This window comes from Lissotriton vulgaris, chromosome 7, assembly GCF_964263255.1.
Source record: "Lissotriton vulgaris chromosome 7, aLisVul1.2, whole genome shotgun sequence".
Classification (NCBI taxonomy): domain Eukaryota; kingdom Metazoa; phylum Chordata; class Amphibia; order Caudata; family Salamandridae; genus Lissotriton; species Lissotriton vulgaris.
Window position 1 is genome coordinate 1,543,182,907 of NC_141695.1, and position 26,068 is coordinate 1,543,208,974.

Consider the following 26,068-nt stretch of genomic DNA (forward strand, 5'->3'; position numbering starts at 1 on the left):
AATCCCAGAGTTAAAAAACGAACAGCACCTGTATAGGGGGGGGGGTGAGCATCCAAAAATTGTCATTTCCTTGCAGATAAATGGATAGATAGAGAGAGAGAGAGAGAGAGAGCGTTAGAGAGAAAGAGAGGGACAGAGAGAGAGATTCCATCTTACAAACTGGATTGTCTCTTTACTCCTTCTTGCCATCCTCATCAGGGCATGGGCCAGAATTAAGTTAAATTGCTTTATGTTTTAAACTATACTTTGCAGATGTATAATCTACTGTCCTAAACTGGAATACAGCGAAAAGCCTCACATAGTTTTACACAGGCTTTTAGTATAATTTGCATGCCAGTTTTTTCGAATGGTTCTACTATTATTTTGACCCTTGGTAGAGCACAAAGCCGTTTCTGCAGTTAATCCCCAGAGTTGAAACCACAGGAAGATGTTAGAGTGTATGTGAAGCTGCCCCCCCCCCCCTCCCACAACGCAGTGATGTTCTAAAGACAGATGTCGGCTCTGTGAATCATCTCTTTCCCTCCACTGGATACACGTGGGTCTGCTTTCATCCCACGAGACGTCCTCTACAGTGCTCCAAGCAGGATGTACAAGGATGCGCCTACGGGTGTTTACGTTGGGTAACCTGGGATTTAAAAAAAAAAGAAAAATAATTATTTGCCAGAGGACAATGCTTGGCAGGCAGAAGTTCCATGAGGTAGATGCTGGCAGGCTATCGGTGATGACGTCAGATGTAGGACCAGCCCAGTTGGTTCATGTCCCTGCGTGCTTTAGGATAAAAAGGGCTCATCTCTCACAGAAGCTTCAGAGGTTCAAGGAGCTGAAACCAAGCTATCAGGCTTCCTTTGAAATCTTTCCTGCCGAGAGACCACTTGTGGTAAGAACAATGAGATAGCTTGAACTTTTTACTGTCACATTCAGGCAGCTGAATGGTGACACCTGCAATCATCTGATCCCTGGCACTCCTTTCATCCCCAGCATAGCACAGCCAAGCTGGTGCTGGCCCATATTCCCCAAAGCCACTATCATGCCCACCTTCCTCTCAACAAATGGTATTACCATTCCAATATGAACGCGGGAAAACATTGCAGGTGGTTTTGTAGATATTCAACTCTGTGCCCAGTTGGTCATGTTCTTGCTTATTTAATTTGTGAATGTTGCTTATCCTTTGGGCCATCCAGTACAGGGGAAGTAAATACTGAACATATGTATCTGTGCATTTTTTGCCAACATAATGTGCTTTGTATAGGGGATGCACAGTAAGTATAAGCGTGACATATGTTTCCAGTTTCACTATTTGCAAAAGGTAATATGAAAAATGAGCCATGTAATTGCATACTATGTGTTGAAGCCAATCAGAGCTGTTTCCTACTTGGAATACCACAGACTTATCAAGTCTCCTTCTATCCTAACCTGATTTGAAAGGGTGGGTCCCATGGCATTGCCCGCATGTGTGTGCCATGACGATGTTTACACGTGTGAGAGCTATGCAGTTGTCAGGAGGCACATGTGCAGAGGAGGGAGAAAAGAGATGGTGTTATTGGGCCTCAGGCATATGAGGATAACTGGTGTATAAATGCTGCTAGCATGTAAGGAGCTGTGTATTGTGAAATGATCTTGCCAAATACTGGCACAAACAAAATGGAGAACTGTGTTGATTGTTGACACTCAAGGAAGACTTTGAATGAAGGACACACACGCAGTGAATGTATGGACGCAGGATTTCACAATTAAGGCAGAGCATCAGTGGGGCTACTTGAGTTATGACAATATGGCTGTTCGTCAGTGGGTTCAAGATCTAGCACCAGGAAGCACCCAAGAGTACTGATGTTCACTAGCCATAGAGTCTCCTTGTTATATATTCCCTAGTTTGGGTGAGGTTGTGTCCCTTACGTCAACATTCGTGGTCTTCCTTTTTCCTATCCATGTTCAAATTGTTTGTGGGCGAGTTTCCACTGGTGTCGCCCCACAAGATTTAAAACAGGGGGCTCGAACAATGCACTGTTTCTCTTTGTCTGACCTCATAAATTGGCACTTGGAGATTCCCCCTACAGGGTCATGGCCCTTCCTCAGGACTACAGGTGTTTCACAGCAAATATTGTGACACAGTCCTGTCCCGTAGGGCATGTTATGTATCCTTTGGTTTTTCTTTCATACACTACACTCCTTCATAGAGTAAGTACATCTCCGACAGAAACCGTGCAGCCTTCGCTTCTTCAGAGGACACAGATATAGCTAGGGAACAGCAGCACAAGCTTTCTCCATTAGTTCATTGCGTACTGTATATATAACGTTTGATCTGTACATTTTATATTTTAATAAAAAATAATTGAACACAAAAAAAAAAAGAGCAGGGGCCTCATTTATGAAAAGTGACGCATTGATGCGTGAAAACAGCGATGCCTCACTTTAAACTGCGTCCTCCTTGTGACAGCAATGATGCGTCATATTTACAGTATGACGCATCATGGCGCAAGAAGTTACAGATACGTCAGAATTTCTGACTTATCTATGGCGCAAAAGTGATGCACTGCTGGAGTGTGTCACAAAAGTGACGCAACTCCAGCAATGTGTCCATTCACATGGGTCAAGCCCCATGTGAAAGTGCCTGCGTCAGTCTTACGCCTGCTGTGAGGCAGGCATAAGAAATTGACGCATTTGTGTCCTAGAAGTGGCGCAGTGAAATGTTATAGATTTCACTGCGTCACTTCTATGACCCTTTCTTGCGTCAGAACGCCCCCCTGCATACATTATGCCTGTCGCAGGTATAATGTAGCGCAGGGGTTTACAAAGTGACGCATCTACCTAGATGCGTTACTTTGTAAATATGGTGCAACAAGGCACATTTTTTACGCTGCTTGTGCGTCACAAAAAGTGATGCACCGGCGGCATAAAAGTAACACACGCCCTCATAAATGAGGCCCGGTACTAATAGGGCCGCAGCTGTGCAAACTTTGCTTCCTCAAAGAACAGGTGCAGCATGGCAGAAGCAAAGACAGGTTCTATCTCCCTCAAGGAAAGCAGCAAGTGTAATACCCCACTCCTGAAGAGTACTAGCTTTCATTGCTCCCAGCACATGCACAGTTGAGGCAGGAGTGACTTGTGGGTTCCAAATAGTCTCTGGAGCTGGTTCCTATAGTAGCTGAAATAAGTTTGGAGGTGGATTGATGGGTGAATATGTGACTTCTGGCACCATTCCCTCCTAGGTTATATTCCACATCAGCATCCTGAAAGCCCTGTTGCTCTCACTGGGGGTCCTACTGTTTGTTGTATAGAGAAATAGCTGCCACATTATAGGTCGTTGTTTTTTGGAACAACCCCTGCTTAATGTACTATGCTTTACAGGGGTGCACAGGTGTCAGCCTCTGAAAAATGTGAAAAGGTTTGAATGCACACACACACACACACACACACACACACACAGACACACCCACACACGCGCCCACACACTGCTATGCAAACTCAGCCTCGGTGCTGCACCAGTTTTAAATGCATAAGGTTGAGCTTGGCCACTGTTACCAAATGCATTTTTTGCTAATGGCCGTAGTTAAAAGTGGAAACACAAATATATACATACACATGTATTCTATATATGTATATGCATAGTAATTCAATGGCGTCCGCCACTGGGTCCGTGAACTAGATAGCACTAAAACATGAATTCGTGTTTTTTTATGACCCTCTTTAGTCTGCAGAATAACATTTTCACGCATATTTAAGGAAAAGAGAAAAGTAAATATGAAAATAATTGAAAACTGTGCATATCAATTTGCAACAGTTCGCAGGAGCGAGAAAGGTGAGAAAAAAGCAGGCATGAGAACAAATAGAAAGAGGGAAGAAGGAATAGGAGGAAGATGGAAGGGGGATAAGAATAAAGAAAGAACAAGAGCATGCAGGTAGAACGGAAGAGGGAAGGGGAGGGACAGTGAGTGAAGGAATGCATGGTTGGATGAAAAGATGGAAGGGGGAAAGGAAAAATAGATTGAAGAGTCGGCCTGAGCATGAATGCAAGAGTAAAAACATCAATAGGTGAAAGGGTTAGAAGATGGTAGAACGGAAGAATGGCCAGAAAGGGCAACAGGGTGAAATGACGCGTGGATGGATGATGGAAAGGGGAAGACATGGGCAGTTGGGTTAATGAATAGATGGTGCGGTGAAAAGATTGATGTACAGATAGATGGAAGGAAGGATGATAGGTGGACGAGAACTATTCTCAAGATTATCAGGTGTGCTCGCTTTGCCTGCTGGTGTACTTAAAGGTGTGGCTCAAGTGGGCGTATTTTAATTTTCTGACTACATTGTGTTCATTAAACGAAGCGTGCTTTGCTCATTCCAATCGCAATTTCCCTGCAGAAAGGCCACCTTTAGCGGGAGGCCTTCATTTAATGTCACAAGATACTTTCCCTGTTCCAAGACCGGAAGTTTACTTCCTAAGCTACGTAGGCCATATGTCACACAAAGCTACTTAGTAACATCTGCGACTTAGCCTAGTCCACGTCAGCTCATAAATATTATTACGGGACGGTTTAGGGCCATCATTTGGGTTTCTCATTCCACTTTTAAAACTCTGTGTACAAGGGGCAACCCTCGTGCACATTCCTGTTGTGTATTTTTCCGCTTCACTGTATTGTGCAGTGGCGTCACTAGGGTTGGTGTCACCCGGTGCGGGTAACTCATGGTGTCACCCCCTCACGACTTACCCCATGAATCCATATTGGACCTCCTCCGAGTCCGCCAGTGCCAAATAACGGGACCATGCAGAATGGTTTCAGTGCTAACTCCCCCATTGCCCCATCCCTTGCCACCCCCAGTCCACGCCTCTTATTTGCCCCGACTGGTTATGCTATTTTCAAGACGGTCTTTAACAACATTTTGCTGTGTTCTTGATCTGTTCTAACAATGCTGTAGGTTCAATGTAACTGTGTTCTAGTTCTGCTCTACTTTGATGTGGCAGCCATCCAAAGTTGATCCTACTGTGTTCTTGATCAACTATCAATTACGTTTGGTACCATTCCTGCTGCTGTCTTGACCTATTCTGGTTGTAGTCTGCTTTTCTTCATGTAATGTTCTAGGGGCATATTACCAAGCAATAGCGATAATTATCGCTATTGCTTGGTTAGAGACAAAAATTTACAGCTGAGCTGCGGCGATTTTTATTGCAGATAAACCTTGGTATTACCAAGGTTTATCGCAAATGCGATAAAAATCGGCCGCAATGCATGAATATCGCTGAAAAGTCAGCGATATTCATGCATTACCGAGCTAATGCTCTTAGCCATGTTATCCACCTCCCATTGGATAACATGGCTAAGAACTGCTCAGGGCAGGTGTTAGCTATTGGAGATATTCGCGCTTAGCGCGAATATCTCCAAAAGTTGGTAATAGCAGATAGCGATGTTAGCGACTGTTTCCAGTTGCTAACATCTTGGCACGCCCACTTTGCATGTCATTAGTGATAAATATCACTGACATGCAAAGTGGGGCCCAAGATGGTCGCTATCTCCTACTAGCTGTCGCTAACTGGTGTTAGCGACAGCTAGGTAATAGGGAGATCATTTTATGTCCGCTTTCTTGGCTTTTAAAGCCAAAAAAGCAGAGATAAACCCCCTTGATAATATGCCCCTCTTTATTTCTCTGTCTGTGCTCTGGTTCAGTTTGAGTTCAATGCTTTTTGTGCACTTTTGTATAACTCATTGTGCCTGTGGTCTGAATTTAATTTAGCTCTACTCTAAGTTTTCTCTGATTTCATTACTGGTTTGTTCTAGTTTTATTTTGCCTGTATTTTTCTGCTCTAGTCAGTGTTCTGTTGTAGTTCCTTTGTGATTTTCTTTCTTTGTTGTAATTCTGTTTCTTTTATGCTGCGGTTTCGTTAATTTTTTCTAATTCTGGTCTTGTTGTGTTATTGGTCAAATCCATATTCTGCTTCTATTAATCTTTCCATTATCTTTCCTTATTTTCTTCTACCTTCATTCTGGTTCTCTTCTGTTCTCTTATGTGCAAGTTCTGAATCTGGACTGAATCTGAATCTGGACTGGTTTTACGTTTTAGGCTATTTCAATTGTGATCATGTTCATCTTCTGGTCTGGGTATTTTCTGAGTATATTTTATTTGTTATAGTAATAGTCCAGTTGGATTCTGGAACTGTTCGAGTTCAAACATGTATATATTTGGGTTATGTTCTGGTCTGTTTCTAGTGCTTTAGTTATTCATAGTTCTGCGCAAGCTTTGTTCTGGATCGGTTCACCTTCACTAACTTGTAGTCTGCTATGGATATAAACTAGCTGCACTCTGCTTTGTAATGTTCCAGATCTATTCTGTTTACAGAATGTTTTAATTGTAGTCTGGCTGTGTCTTGGCTCTGCTTTAGTTCTATTCTGGACCCCCTTTATTTAAATTATTGTTATATTCTGAGTCAAATTGAGAGTTCAATTATGTGCTTGTTCTCAGTTTTTTTTGTTAGATGTGTGCTATTTTCCCGCTGCATTATGTCTACTTCTGATTCTTTTCTTTTGACTGTGTTCTGTGTATGTGTTATTTCTATTCTGGTGAAATTATCGCTGAGCCTCAAAGTCTCTTCTGATTCTTTTCTGGCTCTGCTCGGACTGTGTTGTAGTTTTTTTAGTGGTACTTTTGACTGTGCAACAATTGTAGCAACGGACAGAAAAATCACATTGCTCCGTCTCCGAGGAATGTTTCTTTGTCCCTGAATGCACGCCTGCATGGTACTGCTAAGAGTCAGTGCCCCCGGCCTGGCGAGTGAGCGCTGCTTATCTCAACAGGCAGAGGCTTTGGGGCGGGGAAGCCACAAGATGACACGGGGCCAGCCTCCTCACAACTCCCAGCTCACTCGGTGTCACCCCCATGTGAAGGTGTCACCCGGTGCGGTCCGCACCCCCCGCACCCCCCTAGTGACGCCACTGGTATTGTGCATTGAGACCCTTACGGGTGAGTAGTCACGCTTAACAAACACCTGCTTTATTGAATCCACCGAAGCAATATTTGGCTTTGACACATGATATTCATATTCATCTGCCAGTTTATCTCTAACACTCCATGCTCTGTAACGACGTGTTGGGCCAGAGGTAGCTGCTTATGGTGTAAAATGTACTTTCTTGACTTTCCACATCGTAATCTTCTGTTCTATTACTCTATTTTTGCTTTAACCCAGAGTTGAAGATGTTGAAGATTGCATTCCTCGTCACTTTCTGTGGCCTACTGGCCCGAATGGCCCAGGCCCAGGCTACACTGTCAAGCAACCGTTACCCGGTGGCCTTTTCCTGCGGCGCGTTGAATACTGGTAAGTTGCCTGTTGATACTTTACTTGTGCACAAAATGAATACACTTCCTGTGTATCTGCCCAGCTGTTAACAACTGGACACAGCATTTTCTACTCCCAGGTCTCCGTACTCACGTAATTCGATCATGTCGACCTGCCGTAATGGCATTATTAACCAGCCAGTCGCTACAACTCTCCTGTAGGGCAGCCAATTTCTTGCACAGATTCATTGGAAAAGAGTATATTGGCCTCTCAAAATATTTTGCACACAGATCCAACCCTTGTATTAGATTGAAACATAGGGCCCGATTCACAGAACTAACTTAAGACAAAATCCTAAACTTACTACCATTTGCTCATTTTGGTATTCACAAAAGCCACTTACTCATTTTGGTATTCACAGAAGGCACTAACTCATTGATGAGTAAGTGCCTTCTGTGAATACCAAAATGATAGTAAGTTTAGGATTTTGTCTTAGTTCTGTGAATTGGGCCCATACTTTGTTCCCAACTATTCAAGCCCCTCTATCGATTAACATTTTTGTACAAGAACTCTAGCCACATGGTACCCACAAAGGGCACAGTGCATATGCACATGACATTGTTATGGGGAACAGGTGCCATCCGGCACTAACTTGCCCCCAGTTCACTTTTTGCCTGCTTTTAGATGTATATCTCCAACTCTTTTAGAATTGTGCTAAGAATTGAAATTACTTATTAGCAGGGCCCCGTTTAACAATGAAAAGGAAACACCTGGACTAGCCTAGTGGCAGACAAAAAAAGAACAAAAATGTGCTCAGAGATCTTCTACTGCACCTGTGAATGCAGTCGTCAGACATTTCTACAAGTGGGACAAAAAAGTGCTGACATGATTTTAGATGCACTATGTTCAACACCTTGTTTTAAGAAGATCGAGCAAATCTGCATTTTGCACAACTAAACATGTAAATGAGAATGTTGTCATATTTGATAATATTTATGCCAAAATTGTAATGGTTTTAATTAACTACACAATAATGGTTTATTATTATTATGAATGCCATGTGAGCTGATAGCTGCAGTTTCTTCAGATGACTGTGCACTTTATAAGTGAACAAACTGGATTGTCCCCTCATAGCGCCAAGATATCTTTGGTGAAGGTGCTCTCTACACATTTACCTTAATCTAATATAACGTAGCTCTACTAAAGCTGTGTATGTGCGATGTGTAATTAGGTAAGGAACTAGAAAAGTATGTTACATACAGGATAGATGCTAGATATAATTAAGTCCACAACTGCTGTCAATAAGTTATATCATAAACTATAAGGCCGAAAGATATGCAAACGTCATTAGAATACTGAGACCGCAATATAGGACACTCTTGCACATATTTTTTGTTGTGTATATTTTATATTGCATGCGTATTTTGATGCAGTTAGTTTAAAAACTAATTTCAAAGCTCAGCTAACAGGGTCCACTATTGTGATTGGAATCAGAATGAACGTTTTTTTTTTGTTTTTTTTTTAATCGTTAATGATTAAGTTATTGATAAAAAGCAGGACAGTAGTGAGGGTGAGTAGATTTAAGGGATTTTGTGCCTCGATCTATTACCCATTAACTGTGAATTTACTGCATTTGCTGCCTAATCTACCACACATTTAGCCTCATTTGTAGATATCACAAAACTTTCCAGCAGAAATGCATGACAATAATACTGCTATGGAATGTTCCACATCATTTGCGATTTTTAACCCATGAATTGAAAACCTTGATACATAATATGGATCTCTGTGCCACATAATCCTAGGAGCCGTGACAACTGAACAGCTCCGCAGAGCGGTATGAAGACAGTCCTTATGGTGATGAAATAAAATATTTCACTGGGAGCGGTTCAATTTGAACATGAGTTTTCGCATGACAGTATTGTGTGCAATGAAGCACCTAATTATGTGATATCTAGGTATATAATTAGATATATATGACAATATATTAGTATCTCAGCACACAGAAATATCACAACGATGTTGGATTAATGCTGCTTATTTTTACTGATGCAAATACATGGTACCTCTCTGTTAAAGGTAGTAGCCCACAGAGAGCCTTGGAGGCAGAAGAGATTTTGTGGGAAAAAGTCAAGTCAAAGGGCAGACAAAATTAAATTCTGACATTGCCTTAACAATGTTCTTATACTTTGTGCGGGATTCCAAAAACAGCCCCACACTATGGATACTCCTCAGGATGGAGCTGGTAAGATGGCTCAGTGATCTGAACACTAGTCACTGATACATGCAGTATTCTGCAAGTCACATGTTGAGATCCTGATAAGGACAACTATGCCTTCTATCTTTCAAAGGTTGATAAAAGAAGCACCATTAAACTGTAACACCAGTTATTTTACAGCGCTTGAAATGCTGAACAAAAAAAGTTATTAGTATGTGTACATACATTGTTTGGGCACTCGTTCACTATATCTCTGCTGTGGAATATGTAGGAGCTCAGAGACTATGGCTCTCATTACCAGTGGCCAATCATTTCCGATGCGGCCAGTAACATTGGTGTACTGGGCCACTGACATTTGGGGCCTCATTTATGAGGTTTTGCCGTAGGGCAGCGCAGCAGACATTCCTGCTGCGCTGCCCCACAGCAAAGGAAAAGGGCTGCAATGGGCCGTATGTATTAGATATGGCGCATTCCTGTCCTTTTCCCCTGCGCCGGCGACCAATGGGCTGCCCTGCCCCAACGCAGACACCTTTGCGCCATGGTGCAAGGGGCCCTGCGCTGCGGGGATAATTATTTTTATGCAGAAAGGGAAATCTTCCTGTACAAAAACAATCCCAAGAGGCTTTTTTTCTTTTTCTATGTGTGCTATAGAATGCAGCACACATTGAACAAGGAAAAACAAGGAGAAATAAAGATATTTCTCCTAGTCGTGCCTCCAGGAGCCTAACACAGGCCCCCTCAGCCACCGCAGTGTGGGGGGCCCGAGCTTCAGGGGGCCCCCTCAGCACAGTACTCAGGAATGAGAGCTCCAGATTAAATCCAGAGCAGGGGCCGCTCTGTGTACCTTGAGGGGGCCCCTGATCTTTCGTTATGCGAGTGCAAAGAACACTTGATGCATGACTAGAGTCATGCTTGGGCCCAATGCACCTCAGACAAACGTCGTGCAGGTCTGTCACCTTCATCTGTTTGAGGAAGATTTCTATCTTAGAAAACACCTTCTAACACTCTGTTAAGAACCAATTCATGGGTCTCCACATGGGTATTTTGGAGGCAAGAACTAGGAATGGCTTTTACATAATAATTTTTTGCCAGTTGGGAGAGGGAGGGAGGCAGAGGGAGCCAGTCAAGGAGGGACAGAGGGAAGTAGAGGGAGACAGACAGAGGGAGGGAGACAGGGAGAGACAGATAGCAGGAGACAGAGGGAGGGAGGGAAAGGGAGGGAGACAGAGAGGGAGGGAGACAGAGAGAGAGGGAGGGAGACTAGGAGGGAGACAGCATGGGAGGGAGGCAGAGGGAGACAGTCAAGGAGAGACAGAGGGAAGGAGAGGTATCGACAGAAGGAGGGAGACAGAGAGACAGAGAGAGCGGGAGACAGACCGAGGGGGAGAGAGAGAGAGAGAGAGAGAGAGAGAGAGAGAGAGAGAGAGAGAGAGAGAGAGATAGAGAGAGAGAGAGAGAAGAAAAAATAAAATGAGAACTCCCCTTATGTGTTTCGGGCTCGCTACGCTCGCTCGCTACACTGCCTTACTGTGTCCAAAAATGATGCATCTCCAAAAAGTGTGTCCCTAACATGAATAGATTGGAAAGCTGTGCCCTAGGGAGTGTAGTTATTGGTGCTTCCCCAGATTTACGATTTCTCATAAATCTGGGGCAGTGTCAAAAAGCAATGGATGTTGCCAGGAACACCCCCAGAAACACCCATTGCACGCCCCTTTAACGCCAAAAACTGTGTTAAAGGGAATCATATTTAAGAGGCAGCAATAAGCCCAAAAAAGCAGCTTACTGCTACCTCCTAAATATGGAGCAGGCTCCTGCGTCATGGAATGTCACAAAAAGTGACGTTCCGGTGGCGCAAGGCACCTCATAACTAAGGCCCATGGAGTTTAGCAGAACACTCCTTAAAAATGTATTCCATCCAGAGATTTCAGCTGGCAAATTCTCCAGGTGGAAAACAGGGGGAAACATATCTAAATCGGCCCTTCAATTTCAATGTATGCATGTTAGCCCCCAAAACCTAGCAATTTCGGCTATTTCCTCGGCTTAAATTTCCAGGACCCCAAGTTAAAGTCATTCTAAGGGACTGAAATAATGGGGATATTTATGGGTCACTTGAAATGAAAGCTTATGTCCTCACAATGTTTTATTATTCAGTCTCTCTAGAGTACTGTGACACTACTAGAGAGGACACATTTGGCGAAGAGAGGTAGGTGGACAATAGGTGTGTGCTGGCAAATTTAGAGAAGAACTTGTCCACATGGAAATGCCAATAATGCTACATTCAGTATTTCCACAGGGCACAATTTCCACAGAATTTTATTGGTACTCAGAAAAATGAGTTAAGGTTGCACATTGATTTTCTTTTATCTCCAGACAGTTTTCTCCAGACAAATATGTTTTTCCTGCAATATGTGGATGGAAAATCGAGCCTGGTACACCAAGAGAAAAAAGCTAAAAGCACCAATTTCCTTTTATCTCCAGATAGCTTTAGCCATACAAATATGTTTTTCCGGCAATATGTGCATGGAACATTGGGGTAGATGTACCAAGCCTTTTGAGATTCGAAAACGCCGAAATTCTGCGAATTTTGGCCTTTGCGAATCTTAAAAGGCTTTTTTGCATTTTTTGAAATGTATCAAAAAATCGCAAAATAAGGAATCGCAAACATTTGCGACTCCTTATTTTGCTTAAGCATTGAAGGAATCGCAAATTTTGCGATTCCTTAAATGCGATGTATGTGGGTTTTAGAAATTGCGAATTTGGGTTAAGAAATCACAAATTACCACCAACTTGTAGTTGGTGGTAAATTGCGATTTCATTTAAAAATGCCCTTTTTGGCATTTGTGAAGGTGGCATGTGATGCACATACATGCCTATAGGGCATGTATGTGCGCCAAATGCACACACATGTAAATTTCATGGGTGCAGCAGGTTGTCTTTGAGACACCCCTGCACCCTTGAAATTATTCTCAATTTGCGAATTCGCAAATAAGCGATTCGCAAATTAAGAAATATTTCAAAATCATTCCTATGGGCCTCCTGGCCCATAGGAATGCATGGTAAACTATTCCTTAATTGCGAGTTCGCTAATTGCGAATTCGCAAATAAGGAAGACTAAGAAATCGCTAAAAACTACATAGATTCCATTTTGCGATTTCTAAATAGCGATTCCTTAAAAATCGCTATTTAGAAATCGCAAAATGGAATCTTGATACATCTAGCCCATTGAGCCAAGTAAACCAAGAGAAAAAAGCTAAAAGCAGGGCCAAACGTGAAGGTTACAGCGTGGTTTTTCAAATGCCTCAAAAGTGGCCAATATTTTAGAGGCGGTTCTGATGAGAATCTCATGAAATGTATCAATAATACATTGCTTACCTCATTTCCTAGGAAAACTACTGTTCTGCAGTAGCTAATTATGTAAGTGTCTGTCACGATGCTCTCAGCAGGAATCGTTGGGGACAATTACTAATACTTTGCACTGTGCCTGTATCACTGATGCAAAGTGTTGTTTAGACACTTAGGGGCGTATTTATGAGAGGTTTGCCCTGCCAAATCGTTACCTTTTATTACGCTACGTAAAGCCACTCTGCTTGGCTTTGCATGGCCTCATAGATGGAGTAAGACATAGCAACGCAAGTCGCTGCCTTGCCTTATTCTGCATCAAGGCGGCATTCTATGGCCGTTGTGATGGGTTTTCACACACAACACCATGGATTTTGCTGCTGCCCCAGATTTACTTATTCACATAAACCTGGGGCAGCAGCTAATCCTTACGCCTCCCCAGGGCAGGCGTCATGAGGAGAAATATTTTTTTATTTCTCCTCATTTTTCCCTCTTTCAATGTGTGCTGAATTCAGAAGCACACATAGAAAGAGGAAAAATGCCTCTTAGGATTGTTTTTGTGCAGGAAGGTGGCACTACCTGCACAAAACTAATCCTGCCTACAGTGGAGGCAGCCTTGCACCACAGTGCAAGGGTGCCTACTTTGGAGCTAGGCAGCAAATTGTGCGCCTCCGCAGAGGAAAAGGACAGGAGTGCACTGTATTTCATAAATACATTGCATTCCTGCCCTTTCTCTTTGGCGTAGGTCAGCTCATCAAGAAGATTTACGGCACTGCCCTAAGATAATTCTTCATAAATGAGGCCCTTACTTTCCAGCACAAAACTTGTTTTTCACTGTAAAGTAGCTTTATAAAATGAAGTAGCACTAAGCGCTACTTTCCACTATTTTACATCGAGGGGAAGTACCCTGGGTGGTTCATGGCTAATCCCTTGCTATCACCCCTGAATTTTGATGCAAAGGAGCATTTACTAAAAAAACGTATAAAGGGATTAGCAACAAAAAATTATGTCCCCTCAAGACAGGCATGAGGTGTGAAAAACATTTTATTTTCTATAAAGTTATCTACATTCGCATATGTCTCATAATGTGCAGAGCAGATACAATGTTAGAACACTGTTTTACTTTGTCTAAACATAGGGGCTCATTAGGATGGAGGATTTTCCGCATCCTCCGGGCCGGCGAAAGTCACCGCCGGCCTGGAGGATGCGGAAAATCCTCTGCGGACCCACCAAAGACCCACCGCCACATTAGGATGGCTGGTGGGTCCAGGTTTCAGTCCGCCGCTTTTCCGCCGTGGTTGGCTTACAACTGTGTCGGAAAAGGCCTAATATGGTGGCGGTGTCTCTCAGACACCGCCAGACATATTAGGATGGCTGAAGAAAAATACTTTTTCTCGGCGGGTTCTCCGCCGAGGAAAAGCATGCGGATCTTCACCTCGGGGGCCCGTAGCGGGTCCCCTGGGTGAAGGGGGCTGGGGGGTGCACATGGGGGTTACCTATGGTACCCCCCTGCATTGGTATGCAGAAATCGGCAGGCACCGCGCGGTGCCTGCCGCTTTCTGCATACAAATGCAATGTATGCACTTTTTAACATTGCGGCGGGTGCAGCTTGAAGCCGCACCCGCGGCAATGTTAAAAATAGAGGATGTGACCGCCAGGGTGGTGGTCACATCCTAATTGGACAGGAGGGAACTCCGCAGGCCATGCGGAGGTTCCCTCCTCCTCGGTGATCGCGGACGGACTCAAGTCCGTCCGCGATCATAATGGGCCCCATAGTATTTTGTACTGGAAGGTTACTTTCCCAGTACAAAACCTATATTAAGCATTACGCACATGCTTTTGCACTATGGTGCAAGAATGTGTATGTGGCGCAGTGCAGCCAAAATTGTGCTTATGTAAGGGGAACGAAACTGTGTAATTTCTTAGTAAATATCATGCTTCTCTGCTCTTTTTCGTAGATGCAGCACAGCCTGTAACATTGGTTGCTGCCCTGCGTGGGATCACTTTTTAGTACATTTGCCCTTAGATGTGTATCTGACACATATTTGTGCCCCATCACTGAAGCAGTGCCCAATGTATTGTGTGCCACTACCCTAGCAGTATGGTCATTAATAAATCAGTAAATAAGCTAGTAGTAACTACACCTGTTTCACATATTGTGCCAGGTGGTATCACACAAAATTGTTCAATAGATAAGCTAGCACAAAAAAATAATGTTGTAAAACATTATAATATAGCCTAAGAGACCTCCGTAGCGGCCTCTTCTGGCCAATAAAGGCCTGCACTGACGTTAAAGGTCAGAGCCGAAGGCGAGGGCCTTTAACAAGGGAGCAGGCTTTTAATGGCTTGTAGTGCCCGCTACGGAGGGCTCTAAGGCTATTAGAACATGCATCCCCTAGAGGGGAGAATGTTCTAATTTGTAAAACCAAAGTACTCTCGGAGCCCAAGGGGTTATAGATACCCTGGGGCTCCGAGAGGCCTTTGTTCACAGCAACAGCTGTGAAATGAAAAGCATTAGAATGTTACTCCCCAGGATTCTACCCAGCCATCAGAAGCTCGAAGCACTCCGTTGTCTTCAATCGAGCGCTCAACATTCCAATGTTCTAATTGCTATTATATGCTTCTTGTAATATACCACAGTGTGTTTCAAACATACATAATAATGCTGAAATAATTTTATGGTGATTATTGTGACCGCCTACCATTAGTGGTGATCGAGTATGCCTGAGGACTGTTTAAATGCTTTGTTTCATTGTAATGTGGCACACCCATGATGAGGCCACAATGTTTTGTTTTTTGCAACAGGTTCCTGGTGCCCTTTCAAAGCAATTGTTTGAATGGGTGTTGGATGTTGTTTAGCCTGTAAAGGAAGTGTTAGGTGAGATGTGCGAGGTTCAAAGATGTGGTCCAAATGTGGAGTGGTAAATGTTGCGGCACATAAGATGCCTATATTGCAGCATATGAGATATTGAGGAGAGGGTTAGAAATATGGCGTATTATTTGGAAGTGGTCAGTTTCCTTAGGTCAAAACCAATAAAAAACAAGGTATACATAGCTCTATTGAAAGTGAACCAACCTATTTCGGAATGTAGACTGTATCAACCTAGTCAGAGGGCAAAGACGTGTTTACAAGAAAAGGGGGTAATCATAGAAGACTCAGTAATCCACACTTCAAGATGCATGATGCAAAGATAGTGCCAGATGAGGACAATGATACCAAATGCGTGAACTATTAGGTGGAAAACGAATGGAGGTTGGTGACATGAGCAGGAGTAATGTGGCGTTTTAAATGCAGGCATAATGCTCCAGGAAACAAATGGAGGAGCAATCAAAGTTGCCACCAAGAGCTTGAAGCTGCACAACGATTAAAGGCCCATATTGACCCCTACTCCTGCTAGGCCAAAAGAGACAGAATTTTGAGCACTGGTTCACTGCCCAAGCCCCTCTCAAGCTAGCAAAGGAGGACAACCATCAGTTTGGCAACATCTAGGCGGATGAGGCTTATACTTGAGCAAGTGCCCCTTGCACATGTGAGAGTGAGACACAGTGGTATATTGCTGCCCTGACAGAGCAAGAAACGTTCAGACTGCTCTTTGTACTATTTGTCCTCACCCTTCCATACAATCCCCCGTCTTTCTTCCAAGACTCTGAGAACATTGCTCTTTCTAGTTTACATAAAGAGGCCTCATGGCAATCTAGGGTAAAAAAAAAACATTTTGGGGAAATAGAGACACTCTTCTTCTAATGTTTCATGTATGCTTCAGTTCTGTTCAATATGCATTACGAGCCTGTAAGTTTCCATATCACTCCTATTAAGTGTGTTGTCTAGTCAGTGCCTTTAATTAATAGAGCTCCATACCCAGGGCCAAATTCATCAGTGTGTCACCCAGAGCATCAAGTTACAGTGTTCTGCTGTACTGTTCTGTGTGACATGGAAAGGGCAGCAATGTGGCCATTATAAACACTGTATGGGGCATTCCTGCCTTTTCCCAGCGCTTGCGTACAATGTGCTGCCTAGCGCCAATGCAGTCACTCTTGCACCATGGTGAAGAATGCAGCACATATAGAAAGAGGAAAAATGTGAGGCAAAATAAACATATTTCTCCTTGTTACACCTCACCTGGGAAGGCGTAGGAGTTTTGCTGCATTCCCAAGTCTACCACTTATGGTAAATCTGGGAATGCGTCAGAATACAGGGTGTTTGCATGGGAACACCCACCACCACCCATGGATGCCGTCCTGATGCAGATATTTGAGGTGTGTTGCATTACTCTGGATTTATTAAGCCATTCATAGCCACACAAGGTGGCCTTGGGTGGCTTGATAAATCACATCCCAAGGGTTGTGTCGCTTTTTCACCCCGTTGCGAGATGCAAAAGCAATACCCCCCTTAATAAATATGGTCCACAGTTCATACTTTTTTTAACGCATCAGAAGTATCTGTATGGTGGCTACATCAGTATGTCTTTCCTAAAGAAGTTGGTTTAGGTTTAGACACAGGGTCGGACAGGGTTAGAAAATAGGCCCGGGCACCAAAATAAAGGTGTCCACCAGCAGCAAATCAAATAGTGGCCAATATCTTGTATATAGGGACAGTTGTGAACTTATGAAGACGCGTTGTGTACGTTCTTTGCAAGGGATGGGAGACTGCGTGCTTTTGGGCTTGCTTCAGATGATGTTTGTGGTAATCTTATGGAAATAAAAACCAGAAATGAGCTCACCTGATCATAAAAGAGACCGCCAAACAGCCAAAATCATAATCTCCCACACTGACCTGTCAGCCCAGCCAGTCATGACGCTGCTAGATTGCCATAAAGCCGGTTTAGATAACAGTTTCAGCAGGTTCAACATACATGTGGTTTTTTCAGCTTTAAATTGCAATGGCACTGTTGGACACAGATGAGACAGCCACGGCCTGTGGAGGAAGTTGCGGTGTGGCAGGGAGGCGGGGCGGGGAAGGGGCAGGCTGGGTGGTGCTAAAATCCGGCATATGGAGAATTGGAGGTAAGTAAACAATTTAACAGCCACGGCCGGTGGTAGGTGTAACTTGCAGGTTGGTGACATAGGGAGGGGGAGGGGCAGGGTGGGGGGTTGTACTGTATGGATTACGGACATTAACAGGTAAGTAAACATATAAATAAATACAACGAATTTCGTTGTGTGCACTGCATCACGAAATTCGTTTTATTAATTAAATTGTTTACTTACCTCTAATTATCCATATGCCGGTTTTTAGCACCCCCCACCCTGCCCCTCCCCCACCCCGCCTCCCTGCCTCACCGCAACTCCCTCCACGGCCGCGGCTGAGACGAGATTAGATGACCCATACAATCGCGAACCATATTTTACTCTTTTATTTCCTTCCGAATTTGTCTGACTGGGACACAAGTAAAACAAGTGATGGGCTGTGAATCGCAATTAGTAGTGTAGCCAGTGTGCCGTGGGCTATGCTGAAAGAGTCCCATCCCCGACTAAACTTTGGTTTAAAAAATACAACAACAATGCGGGTTCAGTGGGCCCCTTAGGCATCGGTGCCACTGCACCCGCTGCACCAATGGAAGCCATGCCCCTGATTACAATGATTGCCCAGATGAGGTGGCACATTTAAAAGACAAATTTGTTGCTTAGGCATCCTACAATTTTACAGTCTTAGCTTGTCTTTCTGCTAATTCCTGCTGTTTGCATTCGAACCATACTAACCGAACTAGAATAGTGTGTGTTTCAGCTGTGCTATCTCCCTTCACCCGGACACTCCATAGGAGAAGTAAGAATGTTGTACTTGAATTGATAATATTTTTAAAGAGAAAAGCATGTTTACGCATATGTTTTTTTAGATGTTGCTCAGTACAGTCACTTCTGAGTCACAATTTACTACAGGCATCATCAACTCTTTACTTAATTATTGCATTTCTTATATAGCGCCAGAATCGACCCCCGAAGGGGTATCTCTGCGCTTGCCTTGGGAACCCGTCCTGGCTTTTCCCTGTGAGATAGCCCCTACAGGGCATCCCCAAGGTGAAAGCCAGGCATCCCGCCGCGGGGGGCCGTTGTGGAGATTAAGCAAGCTTAATGCCCAGAGTTGCAGAGTGTGAACCCATGATTAGGTCAGGCACCGAAGCGAGAATTATCGAGTCCATGGACATTTGAGCTCAAGACCCTGCCGCGTCGGGAATCGAACCCTGGTCCTGGGTCTGACCTCTGCTTCAGGGTCTGCCTGCTCTAACCAGTGAGCCACACTTCTCACACCTCACACTTAAGTATTGACAAGGTCAATGGAAGTGGTTTTTGTTCAGTAATCAAAAGGCTTTGTTATAGATCACTGTTTGTATGTTTGTGTTTGGGCGAGTGTGTGAATTTGAGAATGCATAAATGATTAAGGGGACGAGTGAAGGTAAATATGGATGGACGAGTCACAGCAAGCACTCTCTGTCACAAAGCAAACAATATCACCAATAATTATCCATGTATTACAATGAAATATAAGATCTGAACGCACTGTGAACATTTAATTACTTAGCAAGTTTATGAAGATGCACGTTTTGACATAGAATGCAGGACTTTAGTTTTGGATAAATAAACTAAATTTCCCCCCAAAAATGTTTTCCACTTGGATGAAAAACAAAATTTTTGAAATTGATAGGCATTAGGCACGTTAGTATTATTCTAAGGGTATGTATGTATGTATGTAAGTATGTATAAACCATTTTATAGCGCGCTCTAATACTTGTAAGTATCCTGGCGCGATGGAAAAAAGCAGAGGAAAAACAGACGGAGATCAGCTTATATCACACTCCTGAATAAATGGGTTTTCAAATGTTTCTTAAACTGGGCTACACTTTGAGTGGAGCGCAAGTGGAGGGGAAGAGCATTCCATGCTCGGGCAGCCACTACAGCTATGGACTGGCCCCCTAGCCTAGTTCGCTTAAAGCGAGGGAGAGTCATCTTGAACAAAGAGGATGATCTGAGGGCTCGCGTGGGAGCATATAGGGTGAATCTCTTCTTCAGGTGGGCAGGTCCTTGATCATGGGTTGCTCTAAACGAGAGCACTAAGGATTTGAACAAGATGCGTTGAGACACTGGCAGCCAATGAAGGCTACACAGCTGGGCGCTAACTCTCTGCCATCTTGGAACATTAAATAAGAGACGGACAGCGGCGTTCTGGATAACCTGCAAGCGTTTAACCAGATAAGCGGGGATGCCGCTGAACAGATCGTTCGCGTAATCCAGCCTTGCTAGAATGAGAGCGCGAGCGATGGTCTCCTTTGCTTCTCTGGGAAGCAGTGGAAAAAATCTTCGTAACATTCTCAGAGTAGCAAAGCATGTCCCAGATAGTTTCTTTATGTGGTCCTCAAATCTAAGGTCCTCACCGAACCATATGCCAAGATTTTTTGCGGGGCCACCCATCACCTTAGGGCTGGGGATATTCAAGGGCCACAGCAAGTTTTTAAAATTGGGAGGGAAAGAGCCATAGAAGAGGACCTCGGATTTGTCCTCATTACATTTCAGCTGAGCCAAAGTTAGCCAGCAAAAGACTGAGGACAAACATAGCTGGACTATAGAAGTGTCCAGATGATCCTCGGCCAGGTAAACAACAGCTGTGTATCATCCGCATACCCTATAATCTTAGCCCCGTACTGTTCTGCTAGGTTTACCAGGGGGGTGATGTAAATATTGAACAGTAGGGGACTAAGCGTGGATCCCTGTGGGACCCCAGTGAGGAGTGGTTTGGGCTCTGAGGCATGAGGCGGCATCCAGACCTGTTGTGTTCTATCTAATAGAAATGAGGACAGCCAGGCCAGGACACTTCCACCAATGCCAATAGCAGACAGCCTGGCGAGGAGGAGCTCGTAAGGAACGGTATCGAACGCGGCAGAGAGGTCCAACAAGATCAGAACCGCTCTGCCGCCTCCGTCCAAACACTCCCGAATCGACTCCGCCATCTCAACCAGTGCTGTTTCCGTGCTATAGGCTACCCTAAAGCCTGATTGAGCTGGATGTAGAGCATTGGAGGTCTCAACAAAGCTCTCCAGTTGACGAAATACCACTTTCTCACATATTTTGGCCAGCGCTGGCAAAAGGGATATTGGACGATAGTTCCCAAGAACAGTAGCATCCAGCCCTGGTTTTTTCAGAAGCGGCAGAAGCTTTGCCTGATTCCAACTTAGAGGAACCTCTACTGAGGATAGAGAGAGAGTCACTATCTCTGTGACCTCACTACAAACAATACTAGCCACTTCTGAGAGTACCCGGGCGGGGCAGGGGTCAGAGGGAGAGTCCGATTTAAGGGACTGGAGAAGAGGCAGTACATCACTTTCCGTGGCAAGCGAGAAGTCCGTGAACTGTTGGATACCGCAGTGGCATGGCATACAGGAAGGATCTACAATCCCAGCCCTACAGTGGTGTATGGAATTTCCTTCCTCACTGGCCTGTCCCCATCTTGTCTAGGGGCACTGAAAACTAGTGTCAAACCCTTTCGGAGTGCGCTGAGGCACTGTCTTTGTGATGTACCAGTGGGGTAGGTGACAGTTCCACCCCCTCATCCTGACAAATATGGCCCATCCTGACAACACCTGTTACATATGTCCCACTGTCTGGGAGTAATACACAAAGACCAACTGCAAGCTACACCCAGTCATGTGACCCAGGAAACAAACTGCAGGCACCAAAAGGTTTGGAAAAGAAAATGCCAACTTTCTGAAAATTTTATTTTTGTATTGTGAATTAAAATCCAACTTTACCATAAAGCTTTAGGCGATGCAAAATGTTTATTTTGCCAGTTTTAAATGGCAATGTAAAACCACACACAAAGGCTGCTTTGACCTGGCAGCTGGCTAAATAGCAGACAGTGTGCACAATCTCACAAGTAGGCATGACTATAGCTGAAAAACTTCACCATTTACCTGGCTGCAGTGCCTATGTGTCTATCTCAGATTTAAACAGACACTTACCACCAGGCAGGACTGCAAACAGGGAGTGCATCCAACTCCTTATGCAAGTTAGTTTTAAAATCAGCTTAGATGTAATTGGCAACGAAATAGTAGTAACTCATAAGGCAGCACAATAGTATTCTAGTCGGGAAAGGAATGTGCCAATACCTAATTTAACTGAATGTCATAGGAATCTTAAGGAATATTCTCAGTAAATCTGAGAAAGAAATGTAAGCATCAAAGACACAGAGCAAAAAAAAGTAAGAGTGATATTGTATTTGTTGACGTTATCACAAATATTGTAGGCAATAATAAGACGCTGTGAATAATCAGAGTCTTTTGTTGCTTCCATTCTTGGGACCCATGGATCAATCAATTTACAGTCACACATTTGTACTCATTTACCAGACAGAGGATGTGTATCCACTGTCTAAGATTTGAGAACTGGTTTGGGCTGGTTCTCTTTCAAATGTAATTTTTTGGCTACAGCGCAGACACAGCCTTTATGCAAAATGATGGCTGTCACAGCAGGTAGAAATTGTGCTGCCTCCAAGCAGAAGTATATGAAACAAGAATAGAATGAAGGACCTCACTGAATTTCTTTGGTTAGCCCTTTCTCAATCCCTTTTCACTTCAGGGTCTGGGTCTCCACCCTCTAGTCACAGGCATGCTCCCCTGGTCCCAGCACTCAGACTTTCACCACACATAGAATCTTATCATTAAATGTTTGCTACATATTCAGCATGCATGCACGCACCAACACACACATGGAGTGTCACCACAAAGGCCTGGGAATCACACACACTGCTCTAATGGTCATAAGAATAAGAGCAAAAATGAAGCCAGTGTCTGGGTTCAGGGACCTGTCTTGTGTGTGGGCTATCTACCAGCAGTGTGTAGGTGTAGCCATTCAGAAAGAAAATATTTTTTCTTTCTTGTTATCCCCTCACTCACCGTGGACCAGATACTGAACCAACCCACATCACAGGTTGGTCCACAGTACAAACCCCACTTTTAACATACCGGTCTAGGAGCAGAATAAAACATTGAGGCCCACTAGCACGGTATTTTTAACACTCACACATACATCCACTCCACTTACTCTCACCACACATAGTCCTTCACTTCATAGTGCTCCTTCGTAGCTCGATAGTCGCAGCACGCCCCTTTTCGTAGAGAACTGGGATGACCCCGATGATGAAGCATGTCACCGTGAGGAAACTCCGGTGAGTGAGGGGATAACAAGAAAGAAAAATTCTTTTTTTTCTGAATGGCTACACCTACACACTGCTGGTAGATAGCCCACACACAAGACAGGTCCCTGAACCCAGACACTGGCTTCATTTTTGTAATTGTACCTAGGAGGACGACCTGGTCTTTAGTAAAACCTCCTTTTCCCTCTACTCTGTTGTGGCATAAGAATAAGAGCCCATTTGCTGGTCTTACAAACACTTTGGTTGCATGCAGACCTAAACCACCCATCAACTTAATCTCAGAGTTTCGCAGACCACTCATCTAGTGCTGTTGTTACCGCTACTGGCTTTCGTTGTCAGTGCTATTACAGCTAGCAATCAGAGGCCTTTTGACACTGTGATCCAACTGATCCTATCTATCTGAAGCCACCCCCTTCTGATCACCAGAACATACTTATGATCCTCAGCTTCCCTTGGCTGATTGCCATTGATCCCTTTTGTAGCAAATGACCATTTTTCTGATTTTAGCCCTCAGAGAGTCAGAAACACTTTCTGCCATCTTGCACAGATTGCATATCTGTTTACCCATCTACCACAATCCTTTACATCCATCCACCTTTAGACCCATCTGCCAAGCTTCAGACTCTCTTTTTTTGGAGTCTCCCTGTAGGAAAGTAGGCCCTGCTTCTTATGGTAACCCCCACTTTTTGCTTCGCGTGATATTGTTTTTGACTAATCTGACTGGGATCTTGCTACTCAAGACTCCAGTCTATCTGCTTTCTCCCTAAACTGGTATGTAATGTACTTAGGTACACTCCACATTGAATACTGGGGTAACCTTGTCAGTCCCTAGTATATGGTACCCATGTACCCAGGGCATAGGTACTGCAGAGTCCTCCCATGGGCCAAAGCATGTATTATGCCACCCATGAGAGGCCATGCAAAATCGAACTACAGGCCTGCCATTGCAGCCTGTGTAAGATGGTGCATGCACCTCTTACTTTAGATATAGGTTTGCCATATCCAAGGGTCACTGCACTTAAAACCTATAAGTCACCCCTATAGCAGGCCTTAACAATCCTGAAGGCAGGGTACTTGGTTCTAAGTGAGAGGATGGCACTGCATGAGCAGAACACCCCTGTAGCCTACGGAGTCCATTCTCCCAGGTTGTCAGTGTATCAGCCGTTTACGACCTATAGAGTGGCATTATGTGGCCGTGTACTGACAAACTCTAAAATGGCTGAAAAGTAACCCTATCGTGTTTGGTATCAACCATGTTGGCATCATACTCCCACACCATTAACCGGTATGGGAGGTATGATTCCACCCTTCAGAAGTGAGCTTCTTTGGGTCCCTGGTGTTCCCAGTACCAACCTTCTAGTCCAAACAAAATGGTTTCTGCCGACCGGAGACACATTTCTGCCCTCCTGCTGCTGAGCCAAGCTCAAGCAGAGGAAGGTGGAACAATAGGCATCATGTCACAGGGAGGTGTGACTGCCTCCTAGGCAGAATTTAGTTTATTAGGTGGGTGCGCTTACCAGCGACCAAAAGTCTGCATTAGGGGCACATATGGAGGACCTGTGCATTGTCCAGTTCAAACCAGTCCTGGGAGCTGTTGGCTCCTGCTCTGGCACAAAACTGGACAAAGGACAGGGGAGTATCCTACCCACTGTCCAGACCCTCCCCTGGGAGGGTCTTCTGAATTTTTCCAACCATCTTCCATGGGTACAAAAGGGCTTACCTGGCTGTAGGACCCTAGGTTCTATGTGGACAAGATTTTGAACGAGAGACCACTGAACGTTGACCGTCTGGACCCTCTGGACTTCGCTGGATTTTGTTTGGGCCCGACTTCGTCCCCAACTCCGTCCAAAGCATTGTCTGTCTCAGTGCACCATACAGGCTCCATGCAGAACCTGTGGAGCATCAAGGACAACCAAAGATATCTCCTTGGAGTGAAGGAGTCTCTCCCTGCACCCGCAAGCACCACATCACAATTGACTGGTCTGCTGCTCCTGATCTCCCATGGACTTCCAAGGCTCCAGCAACACAGCAGGTGGGTTTCTACATCTCTCAATGTCTGAGCTGCCCTCTCACTGAGTTTGAGATCAGAATCCCTTGAGTGGGCTGCAATATCTGTACCCATTTGCACTGTGTTCATTTGCATTTGCATATGCTTGTTATCATTTCCAGAGCAAGTGCATTGGGCTCCATATAGCCCCAACCTTTGGCACCATTTCCTACAACAACTCTGGCCTCCTCACACCAAGTGGTCCATCTGCTGCTACTTTGTGAAAGTGCTCAAGGTCCTCTTGCGACTCCTGTGCCTCCGGCCTGGGAGTCCACTTGAGGGTAAACTTTACTTTGCTTGGGTTCTCCTGGTTTCTCCAAGCTTATCCTAACTCCCCTTGCACTGGTGAGTCTCTTGGACCTTGCTGGTCCGAACCGTAACCTTTTTTGACCTTCTTCATGGTTTGCCGTTGCCAAGGTTTTTTGGTGCTTGCGCCAGACACCAACCCCTCAGCACTCAACCTCCTCCATGTGAGAGCTCATATCCAGCTCCTGGTTGTCCTCAACATCTCCTTGTCCCAGTGGCTGTAGAGTGAAGAACCCCCTCAATGCACTTGAAGCACCCTACATCGATGGCCATTTGTCTACCGAGCCCCTGGTCACTCCTGAGTGACCCAGACTCTGTCCTCTGTGCTTCCAGGTACTCTTTAATAAGAATCCCCCTTTAGATTCCATCGGACACGTTTTTCCTTCCCAGCAGTGGCTCTTCTTCGAAGTCCTCCATAGGGATCGATGGCGGTTTCTGATGCCAATTCAGACCTATGCACCCGGCTCCCCTGGGATAGGTACATCTGGTACTGCAGTATTGAAGGGTGGGGTGGCTCTCCAACCTCCTAACTTTCACTGGGTTTCTTCAAAGACCATCTGGAAGGGTTCTTAAACTTTAAAACTTCAACTGCGACATCCCCATAGAATTGTAAGAAGCACGCAGGTGTGTTTCCCATACTGCACCCGTCCTACATGGGGTCCCTACTTACTCACCTTGGGTGGTTCCTTGGGGTCCCAGTGATTCTACGTACTCTAGACATTGTCTTGACTCGAGTTGTGGTTCTTATACCACTATTTT

The 26,068-nt window shown here is 44.5% G+C and overlaps 1 protein-coding gene across 1 annotated transcript in view; it reads left to right on the forward strand.

Moving 5' to 3' along the window:
• The first annotated feature begins 798 nt into the window (after window positions 1-798).
• The window catches only part of LOC147705970 (uncharacterized), a 92,894-nt gene continuing 67,624 nt past the window's right edge, over window positions 799-26,068 (forward strand). The window contains exons 1-2 of the mRNA XM_086929582.1: window positions 799-877; window positions 7,169-7,297. Coding sequence (XP_086785708.1) covers window positions 7,177-7,297 — 121 coding nt within the window. The 5' untranslated portion in view covers window positions 799-877; window positions 7,169-7,176. The remainder of the gene's footprint in view (window positions 878-7,168; window positions 7,298-26,068) is intronic.